The sequence below is a fragment of the Diceros bicornis genome, chromosome 19 (genome assembly GCF_020826845.1).
Source record: "Diceros bicornis minor isolate mBicDic1 chromosome 19, mDicBic1.mat.cur, whole genome shotgun sequence".
Lineage (NCBI taxonomy): Eukaryota > Metazoa > Chordata > Mammalia > Perissodactyla > Rhinocerotidae > Diceros > Diceros bicornis.
Genome location: NC_080758.1, coordinates 5,921,768 through 5,939,978, shown reverse-complemented (window position 1 = coordinate 5,939,978; position 18,211 = coordinate 5,921,768). Strand labels below are relative to the sequence as shown.

Sequence of the window (18,211 nt, the reverse complement as noted above, 5' to 3'; positions counted from 1 at the left end):
ACCACTCGTTCCTTCATCTTGACTGCAGCTCCGTGAGGCCCGCGGGGGACCTCTGACCCCCAGAACTCGGACATCATAAGCTGGTGTTGTTTTAAATCACCTCGTCTGTGGCAATTTGTTACAGCAGCAACAGGAAACTGCCCTCCCCCCATGACAATAAAGAATGTCTCCAGACTTGTCACATGTCCCCCGAGGGGAGGATGTGGTAAAATGCGCCCCAGCGGGCACCGCTGAGCGGGTTATTCTTCACTGATTCCTCGTGCGCCCCGGCGCCCGCACCCTCTGGTCCGAGCCTCAGGCAGATCCCACCGTGCACTTGACCGCCTCCAGGCCTGCCGGGCAGAGGGGGGCTGAGGCGCAGAGCCATTCCGGGGCAGCTGGGGGTGGGTCACTCAGACGGGGAGGGCGCCACAGGACCCACCTCCAGAACCTCACAGACCCCGCATGGCGCACCCCAGGCTGCCGCCCCACCCGGCCTCCCTCTGCGCCTCCCCCCCGCCCCAGGGACGCCAGGCCGGGTGTGGGGGACAGTCCAGCGAGGGGCAGCTGGGCCCCCACCCCGCCTGACACCCTGCCCTCTGGGCTTTTCCCCGCTGGGCTGCTTCTCCAGCCGCTGGCGGAGACTGAGCTGATGGTGGCGAAGGCCGAGGGTCCAGGGTGTGGGTGGGGAAGGGAATGAGTGAGTCACAGAAAGTGGGGACAGGCAGCCAGAGCCAGGCGGGTTAAGGCCCAAACAGCTTCTTCAGCAACATCTTGTGAGCACTGGCTCAGGAGCCCGGTGGCTGGAATCCAATCCTGTCTCTGTCCCTCGGGCAACTGCCTAACCTCCCTGGGCCTCAGTTTACCCCTCTGTGCAGTGGGGACCCTGAGGCTCATCCGGGCTGTATCTCCAGTTTATTTGCCCAGGGAACCCTTATTTCACAGGCCTCTTGCAGGAGGAGTATTTTCAGGATACAAAATGCTGGTCCTGCCCGTCCATCTTCTCATCGGATGCAGCAAGGCTGCCCGTGGGTGGTGGCATTCTGGTTTCATCCCTCCGAGGGAGGAGCCTGGTGATGTGAGTGTGCTTCTGGCCGACGGGTTTATGATCAGGGTTGGAAAACTCAGATTCAGAGTCTGGAAGGCTCAGCCCGGCATGGGCTCCACTTATCAGCTTGGGCAAGTCATTTACCCTCTGTGGTCCTCACTTCCTCATCTGCTTACGAGGAGGATTACAGGATGTTTAGAAAAAGCCTGATGCTCAGTAGGTCTACATGAGCCTGGCTCCCCAACTTCAGGGTAGGGCCCAGATTGGCTACAGCTAATGACTCTCATCCTCAAGGCCAACTGGAGATGGTGAATCCTGGGATGGTTTAGAAGCTACTTTTGTCCCCTGTGGGGATGTGAGGTCTGGAACCACAGCAGCCTCTTTGTCACCACCAGGGCAGAACTCCGTGTGGCTGGAGAGTCTCCACGTGGGGCCTGAGAAAGCTGAGTCTGTGGGAGGCCAAAGTGAGATGGAGAGAAAATAGGTCTTTGGTCACACTGTTTGAGCTGCTGGCAGGGGCCTTACGGGAAGTCTGTTGTTTACAAGAGCTAAAAAACATCCTTAGATATATGTATATTTTAAAAGTACTGCTTTTTTTAAATTCAAAAGTTCCAATAGATGTGCAATATATCCATCTACAGTTCTTAACAAATCCATAAATACATTTTTTAAAATCTCTGTTTCATTTTCCCACTTGAAATTTCATTCCCGTGTTCAGGCAGCCGCTCACCCCGGGCCAGGTGTAGTTGTTTCATTGGTTTTCTGTGAATCATCAGGCTTCAGACCCTTCGCCCCTCCCCTGCACTGAGTTCCTTTTCCCCTGGGGTCTTTCTCACTGTGCCCCTTGTTTGGGGAGAGAAAGGCTTTGAGCTGTTTTGTTTGCAGAGGTCCTTATGACCCTCTCTCTCACTGAGTATTCTGCAGGGTAGCAACGCCAGGGGGAAAGTATTTTCCTCGAGAATTCTGAAGGCGTTTCCTCTACCCTCCGGTTGCTGTAGAGCCGCCCTATGTTGTTTGAACATACTCTTTTGTATGTGACATTTTTGTTTAATCTCCAAGCCTTTTAGAATCGTCTCTTTATGCCGGGTTTTCCGAAATTTCATCACAACAGGTCCCTGGGGTGAGGCTTTTTTGGTCACCCGCCGAGCGGTAGGAGGGCTTTGCCATCTAGAAATTCATGGCCCTCCCTTTTGGAACTGGTTTTTTTTTTTTTTTTTTGATAACGCATACCCCCACTTTGTCCACACTCTCCACGTAGGAGATACAGGGCTGACTCGATGAATCCTGTAAATTCCTCGCCTCTGTTATTGTCCCCTTGTTATGGTCCATTTTATAAACAAATTATCTCCTATCTGGGAAATTTTTTCTCAACATTTTCTTCCAACTCTTCTATTTTGTTTTTAATCCCAGCTTTCATAGTTAAAATGTCCAGGAGTTTGTCTTTGTCTTCCTAAACTTCCTTTTTTTGAGCAAACCGTTCTTGTGTCCTGGTGGAGCCGTCCTCTCCTCCTCTGGAGGGTGTTAATGACAGAGCTCTGCAGTCGTCTTCTGTTCTCTGCATTTTCTCTATTTCTTCATAATTCCCTTTTATGTTTGTTTGCTTTTTGTTGACCCTCATATTGGAAGCTTTCCTCAAATGTCTTGTGAATGTATCTTTTTAAATAAAAAAGCCAACTTGAGTAGGGCTTTCTGTAACTGACTTGTAACTAACTGGTTTGGGGAACCCTGGGAAGAAACACTCACACACCCTTCCTGAAGTGGACACCTGACTCTGGCCAGTGCAGCGTCCTTCCCTCTCCTTCCTGGGGAACAGGTCCACGTGGATGACCTCACCTCCCCCCGCCATGGGGAGCACATTTGACCCCACATTAGCCAGTCAAAGTACTCCATTCTCCCTGATTGGGTCAAGGATCAGAATGTGACCCATGCTCAACCAATCAGAATCTTCCCTGGGACATGCTACCAGTAGTATTTGGCTTGAAGACTTCTCTTTCTGCTGGGGTTGCTAAATTGGCAGACCATAGCCTTGGGTGGCTGGCAGCCACATGGAGTCTTTCAGAGAGAAGGAGAGAAAGACGCCTGAAAAGAATGCCTGAGCACCTGGATCCAGCCATTCCTGAAGCTAGGTATCTCTTGATTCCCAGTGGCATGAGCAAATAGATTCCCTTTTTTAAGCCTAGGTGAGCCAGGTTTCTGTCACTTGCAGCCAAAATGCTCCTGAATTACTCCCTAGACTCTTTTTTGCTCGAAGCCTCTAATCTTGGTTGTCTGCTAAAGCCCCACAGGTGAGGAGTCCTGTCCAGGCTCAGCCTGACACGAGTAGAGAAGCTGCGATGAGAAAATAGAACTGCATTTGTGAGCAGATCACAGTGGTTTTGGAGAATCACGTCTAATGCATGGAGCCAATTCCTTCCCGCTGAGCCCCCGCCCAGGCCAGCTCCAGAGCTGCAAGTTCTGTGTGCACATGTCGTTCCTGGAGGGAGAGGGTGGCTGAGCTAGTGTGAGCCGAGGCCTGGGGGGTGGACAGACTTAATCATTCTCTGCTTTTGATGGTAGCTGCTTAATTTCCTTCCTGAGGAGACCAGCGTTGACCTCCAGCCTCCATTAACCGCCGGCAATGCTTTGTCAGCGTGTTTATGACAAATTAATTACACAGACGGGGAAATCGCGCAGGACAAATGAGTATTCCGGCTTGGGCTGGAGGTGGGAGCTGAGGCTGAGTTCTGAGCCGCATTCTGATCCTCCACTGACGTGGCCTGGTTAACCGCAGACCTCGGGCAAACTCTGAGGGAAGCGGTCGTTTTTCAGGTCACCACAGAGGGAAAACAACCCCAGAAACACGAACCTAACCAGATTTCAAGCCTCTTATAGCTGGTGGCATGTTTGCAAGCCGGACATCCCGTGAAGGAATGATTTGGGGGCCCAGGTCACCATGGTGGCCGAGATAGTTTTGCCCCCAGTAGGCCGGGCAATTCCAGCCTGTGGGACGAGACCCCCGCTGCCCATAATGCATCCAGCTTCCTTGCTGTGTGGACCTGCCCAGTTCTCCCCGGAATACGTGCGCAGGCGGGGCTGGGCTGGTTCAGAACCCAGTGTCACGTCCGCACGCCCAGGCCCGTGTGGCCTGGCCCCCGCTTCCCTTTCTAGCCGGCCTCCCACGTCCATGTTCTCTGCACTCTGCTTTCCACGGCCCCCGACGGCTGCGGTGCTCTGAATAGCTCGTCTTGTTCTGAGCGGCACGCCTTTGCCCTGCTGTGCCCTGCCTGGAGCACCATTCCCCTCCCACCCGAGCTCCTCCCCCGGCCAGTGTGGAAGAGTGAGCTCTAGGGTTTTCTGCCCCCGGGAAGCCTCCTGGCCCGCAGGCAGTGTCTGGGCTCCCTTAACTCCTCGTGACTGTTCCTGCTCAGGCCCCGCTGCCTGTGACCGTGCCCGCCTCTCCCACTGACTGTGCCCTGCTCCCTGAGGGCAGGGCTTTGCCTCCCCCTGTCTGCAGCCCCGGGGCCTGGCACGCAGGAGGGGTTGGTGACGGGCCTGTCGGGCACACACTGGAGAAACAGGAGTGAAAGGCCAGGCCCCTGAGCCCAGTGAATCCACTGGCCGATGCTGGGAATGCAGCGGACTTCTGAGGTTCCGGCCTGTCCGGCCGCATCCCTTTTCTGGTAACTTTAGAGAACTGCCCATCTCTTGCCCCGAAGCCACGTGACTGGCGGTGGCAGACCCTCCTCCTGGTTCCAGGAATAGATCATGTGACACCAGTTGGCTAATCACAACATTCCGTTGCTGAGACTAATGAGCAGCTGGGGGACGGGCACATGACCAGAGGCATCTGACATGGCTTTTGCTATTGGGAAGAGGGGCTCTCCTTCCACTGGGCAGCTGAGCTGGTGGCATGGGGGCCTGGAGCTTCCAGGGACCATCTTTGCCAACACAGAGGCAAGCAGAGCAGAGTTGGAGAGAGGGAGGCTGAGTCCTAAGACATTGTCTGAGCTGGATCCAGATATTCCTGAAGCAGGCTTTATGCTGGGACTTGTCTATATTAGAAGAGCCAACACGTCCCCTTTTGTGCTGGAGCAGGTCCCAGCTTTCTGTCACTCACAGCCAAATGAGTCTTGATGAATACAGAGAGACAGACAAGAACAAGGCAATGACAGGGCAGCGAGGCACAGGTTTGATGGGGAAGCACAGGAGCCCTCAGGAAGAGAGAAGAGCCACAAGCTGGACCGGGAGCTCGGGAAGCCTTCCTAGATGAGGTCACGTCTCAGCTGACACCTGCAGGCTGAGTAGCGTCGAGCTAAGGAAGGGGGTTGGCAGAGGCGAGAGGGACATGCTGCAGTGGGAAACCGAGCTGACTTCCACGCTAAGGGGACCCATTGGCTCATCTAATGGACAAGTGCAAAGATAGATCCTGCTTCAGGAATGACTGGATCCAGGAGCTCAAACAATGCCTTAAGACTCCCCTTTAAGGGACACACCGTAAGTGCTATGTGTTGGTCCAGGCACTGATCAACACGTCAGGGCACCCACCCTAGAGACTCTCCCAGTCCAGTTGGAAAAGGAGATAAAAATTTGTTTGATGACCTTCTTTACTGAGGTTCTGTGATGAGCCAGCCCCTCCTCCCCCAAAGGAGACACTAGCCCAGCAGACATGGCTCATGCATTGGAGGCCCCTGGTCCAGTGGAGGAGACACAGCAGAGGGTGAGAAAGGCCCACCTGAGGTGTGGACGTGGCACTGGGAGGGCCAGGGGACACGTGGCTGTGTGTGTGCACGTGGAGGGCGTAAGTCCTGTCCCACAATGGTCCCGCCTGGCTGACGGCCACCTGCCTCTATCCTTCTTCAGCTTCCCTCCATCTTCCCTCCCCAAGTGGACTGGTCCCCACCCCCACTCCTTAGTTCTGGAAATGGTGCAGCGCCCACAACCCTTCTAAGGGAACTCAGACCCCCACAAGCTGAGGTCACCTGACCACAGGCTGGTTAATGACTTACGCTGGGGCCTGGAGGGGAGGGGTTGGTTCTCTGGAAGTTCAGCTAAGAAATCCTGAGAGATCAGGGCCAAAGTGGGGAAGGTTCTAGAAAAGTCAGGGGGTAAAGAGGTCAGGCAGCACCATGGGCCTTGAGGAAGTCAGGCCCTGAGTGAGGAGGAGAGAGTGGACCGTGGTGGAAGGCGGGCCCAGGAGGGATGGGGGGAGCCGCCCGGGCTCTGCTGGCTGGCTGAGCCCCACTCCCGCTGAGCCCCTCCTCTCGGCACCCCGAGAGTCCCCAACCGACCCCTGTCAGGCTGCCCTGGCCACCAGCAGACCCCGCCTTTGCCCGGCCCCATGCCAGGCCCGCCCCAATGCCAACGCACGCTGGCCACGTGTCAGGAGTCGAGAAGGTCGACAACGCCGTTTATGGAAAACACGGTGCCCAGCTCGCAGGCGATGCCACCCGGCCTCTCTCTGCGCGAGTCGGCCCGCGGGCCGTTGGTTTTGAGCCCACTGCCCCCGGACCCCGCCCTGAGGCTCCGTCCACTCAGCAGCCGTCTTCTTCGGTTTCGGGACCCCTGCTCTCAAGACTCACAGCTTCTAGGGAGGCGGCGAGCGTGGAAATGCTGTCGCGGGCCGCCTGACCCGCGCTGTGGGGGCGCTCGCCCCCGGATGGTGCAGCAGCTGGGGGAAGAGAAGAGGTTGCCACAGTAACGCGTGAGCCGCCTCGCCTCGCACAGCCAAGGCGGTTTGGTCCACAGGGGACTAGGCCGCTGTCCCCGGCCACAGCTGGCCAGGTGGACTGGCCTTGTCCCCATCTCCAGGTCCCCTGTCCCTTCTCGCCTGGGCCGTTGCAGTAGTGCCTGCTTCCACCAGGGCCCCCCTCTGCTCTGTCCCCAAACTGTCTTCAGTGAGACCTTTAAATCGTGCACCACATCACGAGGCCCCAGCTCAGAACCCGCCAGGGGCTCCCCAGCTCGTTTCAGATGAGATCCAGACTTTTCCCCTGGGCCTCCTGGCTCTGGAGACCCGGCCCGCTCGTCGGATCCACTCTCTCCCGCTCCTTAGGCTCCTGTGCCTGATTCTCAAGACGCCTCCCTTGTTCCCACCTCAGGGCCCCTGCACTTGCTGTTCCCTCCAGCTGTCTGGCTGGCTCCTCCTTCCCCTCAGCTCAGCTCAGGTGTCACCTCCTCCGGGAGCCCTCTCTGATTGCCTGACTAAGGCAGCTCCTCCCCCGTGGTGGCCACCGCCCATCCCTGGGTTTATTACGTTTTTGCAGTGCTGGTCTCTGCAATGCTCAACTGCTTCCTGAGTTGACTCTATTCTCTGCTGGACTGTGACCTCCTCGAGCGGGGACTGCGTCTGTTTGCTCATGGCTCTGTCTCCAGGTGAGGGAGCGTCTGAGGGCGAGTGGGGCCTGAGGCCCCTGCTGGGCCAGCCAGGACACGGCCCTCTGGAGGAGAGGACCCTCTCCATGTCCAGGACAAGTGTCCGTGGGGGCTTCGGGCACTGGCCGACGCCGGCCATTCCACCAGCCTCCAGCCAACTGAGGTTTCCTAGCCACTGGGGGGACTGGCGCGACTCCTCAGTCCAAATCTCAGGACGTCTGGGAGCTGAACTCCCCCTCCGAATCCTGTCTTCACACTGAAGGCAGAGGTCTCATCGTTCTCTCCTGCTCAAAGCCCCTCTGCGGCTCCCCGCGGCCGTGGGATGGACTCCAAAGTCCCTGCCGCGCCTGGAGCTGTGCTCTGGGCTCTACTCTCCCTGCAGCAGCACACTCGGGCCACGCTCACACCCCTGCTCGTCCTGTCCCCGCCTGTCGCCCACGCGCACCGGCGCACCCTCCCCACCACCACCGCCTTGCTCCGAGCTGCACCTGAGTCCCCGGCTCAGGCAGGAGCCTGGTCTGGGCCGAGTTGGAATCTCCTGGCTCTGCAACAGCCTGGGGGCAGGGGCTGTGGCCCTGCTGCTGACTGGACCAGTGTCCGTTCTCCTCGTCTCCCTGTCGACTGTGGAGCCCCTCTCCCGAGTCTCAGGGGGGCTCACGTGACGTTTCCCAGCCCCCTTCGCAGCCAAGTGCAGCCTGAGCTCAGGAGCAGAGGGTGGGCTTGGTCAAAGGGGAATGGGTGGCCCTCCGGAGCCCCCCTGCACAGATGAGGACAGAGCCCTCGGGACCACCGAGCGCCCAGGTAGAAGGCCCGAGGTCTGTGCCTCCCGCCAGCCTGGACGGCCCCCTCCACGGACGTGAGCGGGACCTGCACCTTGGGCAGGTGGGAGCCACTCTGTTCGGGGTCTCTCTGCTGCGCAGGTCGGCCTGTGCCTGAGGTGGAGCCTCTCTCGAGGCCTGGGACAGTGATGGTGACGAGGACACTGCGCGGTGTCTGAATGCGCCTGCAGGGCCGGCACAGAGCTGAGGCCGTGTCTGCAGAGCTCACCCAGTCCCCACAGGCTCTTCTCATCCTCGCTACGGATGAGGAGACAGGCTCAGAGAGCTAGGTGACGGCTTAGGTCACTCGGCTGGAAAGACCTGACCCCACGCATTCTAACTCCAGACTCTGCTCTTTGCCGTAACCCTCAGCTGCCTCCCAGACTCCGGGAAATGAATGCAGGAAGGAAGGAAGAAAGACAGAAAGAAAGGAGGGAGGGAGGGAGGAAGGAAAGGAAAAGAAAGGTAAGGTGAGGAAAGGAAGAAAGAAAGAAAACGCGCAGGGCCCACAGGGCCCCAGGCTCACCTGCATCCTGTCCGGGCTCCCCATGGTCCCTCCTGGTGTCCCCAGGCCCTGCGGGTCCTTCTGGACCCGCTGGCCCTGGACTGGCAGTCATTCTGTTGCTGTTGCCGATGGCGGTGTCCTCAAGGAAGCATGAAGTGATCTGGACTCTCTGGACCATGTCCCCCTGGGGGTGAGGTCCTGGTTCGGGCGTTCGAATTTCGAACACAGCTTCTGGGCTGGCAGAGGTGGCAGAGACTGTGGGTGGGCCAAAGAGAGACATGCCGAGAGGGGTGTGTGAGCAGCTGGCCGGTGGCCCCGGAGCCGTGACCCCCAGCCTGGCTTCCAAGTCTTCCGTGGCCAGCTCTCCTCCCCGAACATCCCCCCAGTGGCCCACGCCCTGCTCCGTCTTTAGGGAGACTTGTCCACCCCACGGCCACCCCTCTGCACCCCTCTGCACACAGTTCGCCTCCTGGGGTGCCGGCTCTCTCTGCCCCTCCCTGGTCTGCCAGCTCGGGTCCCACCTCCTCCTGCAGCCCAGCCCCGCCGACTTGGTCCTCAGCGTCTCCCCCTGGGACTCAGTCTCTCCCTCCTCCTGCTGCCTCCTGCTCCCGATCTCTCTGCTCCCTGCTTCCCAGCAGCACGGGCACGCTGGCTCCATCTCTGGTTAAAATCTTCACGTGGCCCCCAGCTGGGTCCCTGGCCCCGACATCTCCCTCCTGCCTTTCCCCCCAAACTTGGGAAAAGAGTTGTCCACACTCAATCTCGCCTCCTCCCACTCCCCACACTCCTTCTGTCCCCTCAGGACACCACCGACCCCTTGCTGCTGGATCCCACGGAGCTCCCCAGACCTCACTGGCCTCCCTGCTTCTGGAAACTCTGCTCCTGGCCTCGCTGGCTTTCCCCCTCCTTCTCAGGCCTCTCTGCTGTCTTTCTCCCCCAGCCTGTTTCGGGATGACCAGTGCTGGGGAGGACGCAGCCCGCGCCCTCTGGTCACTGTCCACGGTGCTTAGTAGGGCACCCGGCGCTCCACTTACGTGGCTCCTGCCCCCCACCCTCCTTAGATCCCATTCCAGCCTGGCCGTCTCCTCTGTCCCCGCTTCATCTGGCCTAGCCTTTGCCTCCCCACGCCCATTGTACAGATGAGGACACTGAGGTTTCCTGGTGGGGGCTAGGGGATGGGAACCCTGAGTGCTAACTCTAAAAGCCCCACCTGCTCTACTCTGGTATAGCCTCTGGTGGAAGGCAAGGAATTTCCCATCATTTCTCTCACTGTGCAACTAGCTGGATGGGGTGGGGTGAGGGCGGGTCTGGCCTTGTGACCCCCAGTTACCTGGGGGGCTGCCAGAGGGACTGTGGGCAGGCCCCTCCGCCGGGGGGCTGTGAAAGCTCATCTCGTTGCCATGTCCCAGCTGCACCCGTCTGAGCACAGACTTCTCTATGCGGATGTCCTGGGGGCTGCAGGCTCCAGCCAGGGGACCCTGAGTGGAGGCATCAGCTGGCGTCGTTGGTGGGAGGTGGAGGGGAGCCGCCGAGCCTGGCAGGGGACACAGCAACACGACCTCTGACCTCCACTCTCTGACCACCCCCCCACCACACACACACACACACACACACCACACACACACACACACACATGCAAATCCTGGCTGGACAGAGGACACAGGCCTCTGAATGCTTCCTGGACACCATCGGACCAGGAATGATCATTTCAGGCTCTGGACAGGAGAGCGGGTGGACCCAGCAGGACAGGTTCCCCAGGTTTTTACGGTTGGGTTGGGGGGTCCCTGGGGCACTCAAAGACCCAAACATGAGCATCCTCTGCTTCCTAGTCAGTCCCCCGGGCTCATCAGGAGAAAGTCCCCTCTGGGGTTACTGTCTCTTTAATGTCCCCTGACGCCGAGCGCCCAGAGCCTCCAAGACAGTTTTATTTTTTCAGCATTTATTTTTGTGGTGACCTTCCTGGTTTTCAAGTCAAGGTAATGCTATAAAAGTTTATTGTAAAATAAATTTGAGTAGAATAGAAAGGTAAACTACTTAACAACATTAAGCAAATAATCAGACATGGGCGTGGCCATGGACTGAAGCTGGGAAATGCTGATCTAGATTCTAGAACAAAGTTCCTCATCTCACAGCTGGGGAAATGGAGGCCCAGAGCGGGGAAGGGCTCTCCTGAGGTCACAGGGAGTGTCCTGACTGTTGGGCTGATGCCCTCACTCCTGGGTCCCTTGGCTGGACACAGGTGGCCCTGCCTCTCTCGCCCAGTGCCTGGCGTGGCGTAAGCACTTGTTTGCAGGATGTATTTCATCAGAACTAGGAGGCCCCTGGTAAGATGCATCCCAGTTTCTGAGATGTGAAAAAATAGTGTCTCAGAACAAATAAAATACTCCAGTGACCCCTTGTGACATTCTACTGAGGGAGAGTGAAATGAGTTGTTTCTTATGGAAAAATATCTGGTCCTGTTGAAAATGAGGCAAAAGGTATTGGAATGAAAGGAAAGCAGGAGAGATTTGATCCAGGTGCAAAGGAAAACTTCTCAGGAAGGCCACAAAGGAGGACTTTGGAGATCTGAAAGCCACCCTTTCTCCTTGGAGGGTTGAACGCCCCCCACTCCCTGCCCCCACCCAAAGGGTGCAGGTGCCCCCTAGAGGTCCCTCACCTGGTGTCTCCCAGAGGACTCACCGTTCTCCGCAGAGCCCGTCTGTCTCACTATGGTGTTCCCATGTCCGATCTGGATGCCTTCACTGTTCTCGATGGATATGTGGCTGTATGGGCCGTTCTGACAGATCATGGTGATGGGGTTTTGCTGGTAAATAACTGTGGCGGACTGATTTCTTCCTCCAGAATTCTCTGCAAAACAATATTCCACTGGACCCCTCTGTGCCCTTCTAGGGATCAGGGGCTGCCAATACCAGCTGGCAGCACCAAAATCTCCGGGGCGCTTGTTAAAGCACCGATTCCCAGGCGCCCCCCGGGGGTGCTGAGTCAGAAGGTCTGAGGCGGGACCCACGGAGGGCGTGTTTAACAAAAGCCACAGGCATCCAGAGGAGCCTGGCATGTACACCGCAGCGGCGGGTCACTCCACCTGTGTCCTCTGCCACCCCCGGAGGATAGCGGGAGACTCACTGCTCGCCCACCCTCTGCCTTCTCCCCACGGGGCACCCACAGCCCGACCACTGTGTGCCAGGACCCCTCCTCCTTTAGGGAGGCTGCAGGGTGGCGTCCGTGGGCTGTTTCCCACCCCTCGATGAGCTTTGTTTGGCTCCCACGGCATTTCAAAGAATCTGGATTTGTCGCCAGTATTTAAACTCCAGTGGCTGTCACACGTCGTCATTCCCGGGATGCAGAGACCCCCTTGGGCACCGCGAGCAGGGGCGTCGGCCCCACGTGGGCCAGGTGGGCACCTGCCGGGAGCTTTACCAAGTCCACAGATGGGGCCATGTTCCCACCTGTGTGGGCCCTCGGCTCTTGTGCCTTCGTGGGCCCCTTTCTCCATAAAAAAAAATGTTTAAAATTACATTTTATGACTACTTTGGGATAAAGACAAATATAATCTAGGCTGGGGTCATTATTAGCTATTCATTAGTATTATAATATTCATTGTTTCTTCTGATTTTAAGAGAAATTAGAACATTTCTGTGGACCCCTAAAAGTACCGTGGGCTCCAGGCCCCGTGCCTGCTGCCCCTAATGGATACATCGGCCCTGGGCCTCCGTCCTGCGGGTGTCTGATCCCAGCCTGGCCTTCTCTCCCAGCACTTTAAGTTGGGGCAAAGTGCTTACAGAAACTGTTAGCAAACTCCAGCTGAGCCCTGGGCTCCAGGGCTGATATGGTTAGGAGTGGGCCACCTCCCCTCCCAGCCCCTTGCCTTCTGCAACTGCAGCCTCAGGCCACGCCTCCAGGAAGCCCTCCCTGGTTACTTCCGCCAGCAAGCGCCTCCCTTCTGGAGCCCCCTTCCAGTGACCCGTCAGCAAGAGCACTGCAAGCTTCCGGGAGGGTCTGATGGGCTGGAGCAGCCACGGGGCGCAGCAGGGCGCCCTGCAAGGATATCGAGTGTCGGGTGTTGGTTTCTCTTCACAGCTCCGCCCCGGCCCTCTCCGGGTGTGGGCAGCAGGCCAGGGCCTACCTGGTTGGTAAACCGCCCAGGCGCTTGTCTTCTGGTCGTAGTTCAGGAGGTGTCTGTCCCTCAGAGTGTACAAGTCGCGGTTGACGTCTTTCGTTGTCCTCATTCCCAGGGCCTGCGCGATGCTCAGGGCCTTATGGGGCCCACTGGCTTCCAGAAACCTGTAGATCTCCATCTCTGGGAGGCAGGATGGCGGGTGGTTAAGGAGGACCCCCAGAGTTTGAATTTGCTCCGCTGCTTACCCGCCATGCGGCCTTGGGCAGACCCAGCCCCTCTGTGCCCAGTGCCCTCATCTGTAAAACGGGCATCACAATCATGGCCCAGGGGTTGTTCTGAGGATCAGGGACGTACATAAAGTGCTCCCCCAGTGCCTGGCACGTGGTCGGCGCACAAGGGGGGTCAACTCCTGGTCAGGAAATGACTTAGCCATTTAGCTTCTTCCACCGCGAACACTGATCTTGCCTCTGAACACTTTGTGGGGACATCGTAGGGGGCAGGGAGCATGGCGCCCGAACACTCATAGCATCTCGAGTGGGCAGGGAGAGTTTGGGGGTCAGAGGAAACAGGCCCGCGTCCCGGAGCTGAAGGGAAACCAGGATGCTTACGCCGTTTGCTGAGCTGAGGGCAAGGTGTCTCCGGAATTGCAGCCACTTCTTGCTGGGGCCTCGCTGCTGGAGAAAGAAAGATGCGTCAGGGGGCGGAGGCACAGGGGAAGGGACGAGGATCCACCAGACAAGGGTGGCCCCAGCGCACGGGCGTTCCAAACTCGGATTCTAGAGTGAACAGACTTGCCTTCAAATCCGGCCCTGCCACTTTCCTGCTGTGCAGGCTCCCTGCTAATTAACCTCTCTGGGAAGAGGGAAGAACGCCGTCTACCCACCTCCGGGGTTGGGTGCGGGCAGGGTGACCCCCGGGCTCCGCACCGGCCCCTGCGAGTACCTGACAATGGCAGCTCTTTGAAGAGCTGGAAAGGAGGATCTAGCGCCATGCTAAGTCTGTTCTGTTATTATTATCTCTATCGTCGTTGTTGTCATTACCATTTTCTGTTATTACTATTAATGTTTTACTCTGCACCTACTATGTGCTGGCACCAGGCTGAGCCCTTTGCATCTAATCCTCTCGCAACCCTATGATGCAGCCCTACTGTCATCTCCGCTGGCCAGAAAAAGAAGTCAAGGCATGGTGAGGGGACCTCACGCGCCCCCAAGGGGCAGAGCCCCTGCTTGAGCCCAGGTCCGAATCCGGGCTGTCCACTGCCAGGACTCATGCAGGGTCCGACCCCCCCATCCCGCCCCGGAGGCAGGTTACCCTGGCAGGGCTGGGCCCGCTCTGTGGGAACCACTTCTCCAGTCTGACCCTCGCCCAGGCGCCATGTCGCGGGGCCCTCGAGGTGGACTTTCGCCTCCTCCTTCATCCGGTAGAGGACTTGGTTGAGTCTCTTCTTGGGCACTTGGCAGTCCTTGGCCAGCTGGGCAGCCTTCACCGGGGAGCCAGCACCCCTCAGCACCTGCAGGATCTTCTGCTCCAGGTCTGGGCGACAAGAGGGGCAGAAAGAGAACCGAGTCCCCCCACAATCGATTCTGGGCTGGGGGGGCGAGGGAGACCCCCCGAGAGGGGTCCAGGGCAGAGACCCGAGCAGACATCCACCTCTGTTCAGTGAGGGGCACTTGGGCTGGTCAGAGGTGACCTTGGCTGGACAGCCTGGTGGCCAGAGGAGGTGCCTAGGCCTTCCGAGTGTGCTCCCCCTGTTGTGAGTGCTCGAGGGCAGGTGGGAACTCTCAGCTCTCAGGCTCAGCTCTGAGAGGTCCTCAGAGCAGAGGGGAGTGGAGGGCGGCAGGACGGGGGAGAGTGAGGCGGGAGAGTGGGGGGGGGCGGGGGAGGGAGAGGCAGGCCTGCTGGGCTCTGAGCCCCCCAGGGAAGCTGCCCCTCCTCTGGGGCTCATCATCCATGTCAGTGGTGTCGCTATTCATCCAGCCAGAGACCCAAGAGACATTCAGAAACGGCTCTTTCTCCCTGATGCCCAAACACGGAGTCCTGGAAATCCTGTTCCTGGCTCTCCTGAGTCCCTCGTCTCCTCTTCTCCACCTCCTCTTCCCTGTTCCTCGTCACCACCTCAGGTGACAGCAATTCCACCAACTCTAGTCGGGTTCCCTGCGGTCCACTCTCCACTCGGCAGCCAGAACTGGCTCTGCCGACCACCCCGCTTCGTCTTCACCCACCTTCAACTTCCCTCCAAGTGCCAACCCGTCTGCGCTCCTTCCAGCCCCACTCACCACTGGGCCTTTGCACATGCTGTTCCCTATGTCAGGAACACTCTTCCCCCCTCTCCACCTGTCCAGCGTCTACTTAACTTCCAGGTCTCGCTCAGATGCCATCTCCTTTGGGAAGCTGTCCCGGATGCCCTGAGTGGGTGGGGTGCTGTTTGTGTGTGGGTCCCCTGCAGAATGTCCCCCAGGATTCCCTGCTGTGACTGCCTGACTCACGGTAGTACCTATGATGTCTAGCACAGTGCAGGGCACACAGTAGGTTCTCAGGAAATGGCCCTTGAAGGAATGAGTGACCAGGCAAATGAGTGAGTGAGTGGATTTGCCCACTCCTGGGACGGATGTCTGCCCACATGACCTGGAGCAGGGTAAGGCGGCTCCTCTTGGGCCTCTGTTTCCCCATCTGAGGTTAACACCCCTCAGCAGGATCTCGTGAGGCTCAAGGAGGAACTCTCTGAATGGCCTCTGCTCTGCGGACAGGGTCCCACAAGCCTCAGCCAGCTGCTCCTCCGGGGGTGAGAGGACAGGGCCGCGGGGCTGGTGAGAGCCTGTGGGCAGCTGCCCAGTCTGCCGCCAGCAAATGTCTGCCCCCAAGAACCCCGAGGGGGATGCAAAGCAGGGCCCTTCTTGGCAAGACCTGGGTCCCCTTCCGGGGCAGCAGCTGGCCTTCGCCTTCTGGGTTTTTCCGGGGTCCTTGGTGGCAGCACTATTGGGGAAGGGCTAACCCACCTGACTCGACAGCTGGGCGCTGTGGCTCGCCCTGCGGTCAGGATGTTTCCATCCTTGCAATTAGAGGTGCCATTAGAACACCTGGCGGCACCCGCCCTGTCACCCCCCAAATTCTACCCCAGCGGCCAGGGGATCCCTGTCCAACTAACTACACACCTGGCTCTGCATTTCTTTTTCTGTGTGTGAGGGAGATTAGCCCTGAGCTAACATCTGTTACCAATCCTCCTCTTTTTGCTGAGGAAGACTGGCCCTGGGCTAACATCTGTGCCCATCTTCCTCCACTTTATATGGGACGCTGCCACAGCATGGCCCGACAAGCGGATCGCTGGTGCGCGCCCGGGATCCGAACCTGCGAACCCCAGGCTGCTGAAGCAGAGCGCGGGCACTTAACCACTATGCCACCGGGCCAGACCCTGGCTTTGCCTTTCTTGAAAAGAGTTTTGATTCTTGGAAAGCCTGCCCCCGGGTAGCCTCTTCCCCTCCCTCCTCCTCCACTGCCCTGACCACAAAGGGCAAGCAGGCTTGGGGAGCAGGTGTGGGTGAAGGCCAAACCGGAAGGGCGGGGCTGGCCTCCTGCACAGAGACCTCAGTGACCGGAAGCTGTGACATGGACCAGGTGTGAGCGACAGGTTGGTAAAGAAAGGGAGAAGCCAATGGGGAAGAAGGTAGATGAGGTTACCCAGTGCCCTGGACTCCTACCTGCACGGCACCCCTCCCCAGACCCCTCCCCGGACCCCTCCCAGGACCCCTCCCGGGACCCCTCCCCGGGACCCCTCCCTGGCACACCTCCCCGGACCCCTCCCCTGCACCCCTCCCAGGACCCCTCCCCGGCACCCCTCCTTGGCACCCCTTCCCGCAGCCCTCCCTGGACTCCTACCCTGCACCCATCCCAGGACCCCTCCCAGGACCCCTCCCCAGACCCCTCCCCTGCACCCTTCACAGGACCCCTCCCCGGACCCCTCCCCGGCACCCCTCCTTGGCACCCCTTCCCGGACTCCTACCCTGCACCCCTCCCAGGACCCCTCCCCAGACCCCTCCCCTGCACCCTTCGCAGGACCCCTCCCCGGACCCCTCCCCTGCACCCCTCCCAGGACCCCTCCTCGGACCCCTCCCCTGCACCCCTCCCAGGACCCCTCCCCGGACCCCTACCCTGCACCCCTCCCGGGACCCCTCCCTGGCACCCCTCCCCGGACCCCTCCCCTGCACCCCTCGCAGGACCCCTCCCCAGACCCCTCCCCTGCACCCCTCCCAGGACCCCTGCCCAGCACCCCTCCCCAGGACCCCTCCCAGGGCCCCTGCCTGGCACCCCTCCCCAGCACACCCTCTTTTTCTCCTTTTTGTTCTCTGATGGCTGGTTTCCAGGGTTTGAGCCTCAGCTCTGCCATCTCCTAGCTATGTGACCTCTCTGGGCCTCAGTTTCTCCATCTGTGACATGGGAATAATAGTATCAACTTTAAAGCTTGTGAGGACTAAATGAGCTAATGATAACAAACAGAAACCGCCCTCGCCCGCAGCCCACACTGTGGCGCCCTTAGCGTCAACCGTAGAGCACGGCCGCGCTCGGTGCGCGGCTGACTTTCACCGGTGATTCTTCCTGGAGGAAAGCGTCATCTGAAGACAGAATGCTACGAGGGGAAAACACGCACATGCGCATCTTGTCAAAGCGGCTTCCGCTGTTTCTCAAAATGAGTATGAGGACGGGTCGGCCGTAGGCCCTGAGTCATCCCACCCGCAGGGCCGGCGGTCTCGAGCTCATTCGGAAAATGGAAACACAATTGCGCTCACCGCTGAGCGTCACTGTGAAGCGCACACCAAGTGTGTTGCAGGGTGCCGAGGCAGAGGAGCCCTCCGAGGGGACGCTGTGCTCTCCTCCTCGTCACTGCTGTGCTTGAGGGGACCCTGCTACCTTCGCCGTGATCTGGGCCAAGAACCAGAGAGAGAAGTACAAGTCCCACGGGGGAGCTCCCACTTCCTTGGAGGGAAGAAAGTACCTGTTTCGGTGGGGTCAGCAGGGGCCTCGGCCATGCCGGCAGCAGCAGCTGGGAGCCCGGGAGCCTGGGGGGCAGCGGCCGGCTCCTGCATCGCGGCCTTGAGGGTGGGCCACGGTGATGCCGGCTGTCCTGGCGTGGCCGAGCCTCGTGCTCCGGCAGCTGTGAAGGAATGCCAGCTTCAACCTGGCGGTGTCAGCTGTGCACACCCCGGAAGCGGAGCCCAGGAGCCAGCCCTGACCAGCCTTCTAGAGAAAATGAAACTTCTGTGTATGGCTTTCGAGAGAAACAAAATCGAAAGCAGAACTGATGAGCAAGTCCGAGCAGGCCTCCGTCTAGATATTGGTAGGGAAGAGCTGGGCTGGGCAAGACGCAGCATCCCCCAGGGCCAGGAGGCTTCCCCGACCTT

General features: G+C 58.9%; 1 protein-coding gene across 2 annotated transcripts; it reads right to left on the bottom strand.

Annotated features, from left to right (window-relative positions):
- Nucleotides 1–5,928: 5,928 nt before the first annotated feature.
- On the bottom strand, nucleotides 5,929–18,104 carry ZBP1 (Z-DNA binding protein 1). Of its 2 annotated transcripts, XM_058562421.1 has the most exons (8): nucleotides 17,806–18,104; nucleotides 14,130–14,351; nucleotides 13,427–13,492; nucleotides 12,825–12,998; nucleotides 11,381–11,548; nucleotides 10,032–10,235; nucleotides 8,723–8,956; nucleotides 5,929–6,674 (listed from the first exon to the last, which is right to left on the bottom strand). In XM_058562421.1, the coding sequence occupies exons 1-8, from the start codon at nucleotides 17,894–17,896 to the stop codon at nucleotides 6,538–6,540; spliced, it is 1,296 nt and encodes a 431-aa protein (XP_058418404.1). In that variant the 5' UTR covers nucleotides 17,897–18,104; the 3' UTR covers nucleotides 5,929–6,537. The 2 variants fall into 2 exon arrangements, with proteins under 2 accessions (XP_058418404.1, XP_058418403.1); XM_058562420.1 differs by lacking the exon at nucleotides 17,806–18,104 and having other exon boundaries at nucleotides 13,427–13,489; nucleotides 14,130–16,540.
- Between the last annotated feature and the right edge of the window lie 107 nt (nucleotides 18,105–18,211).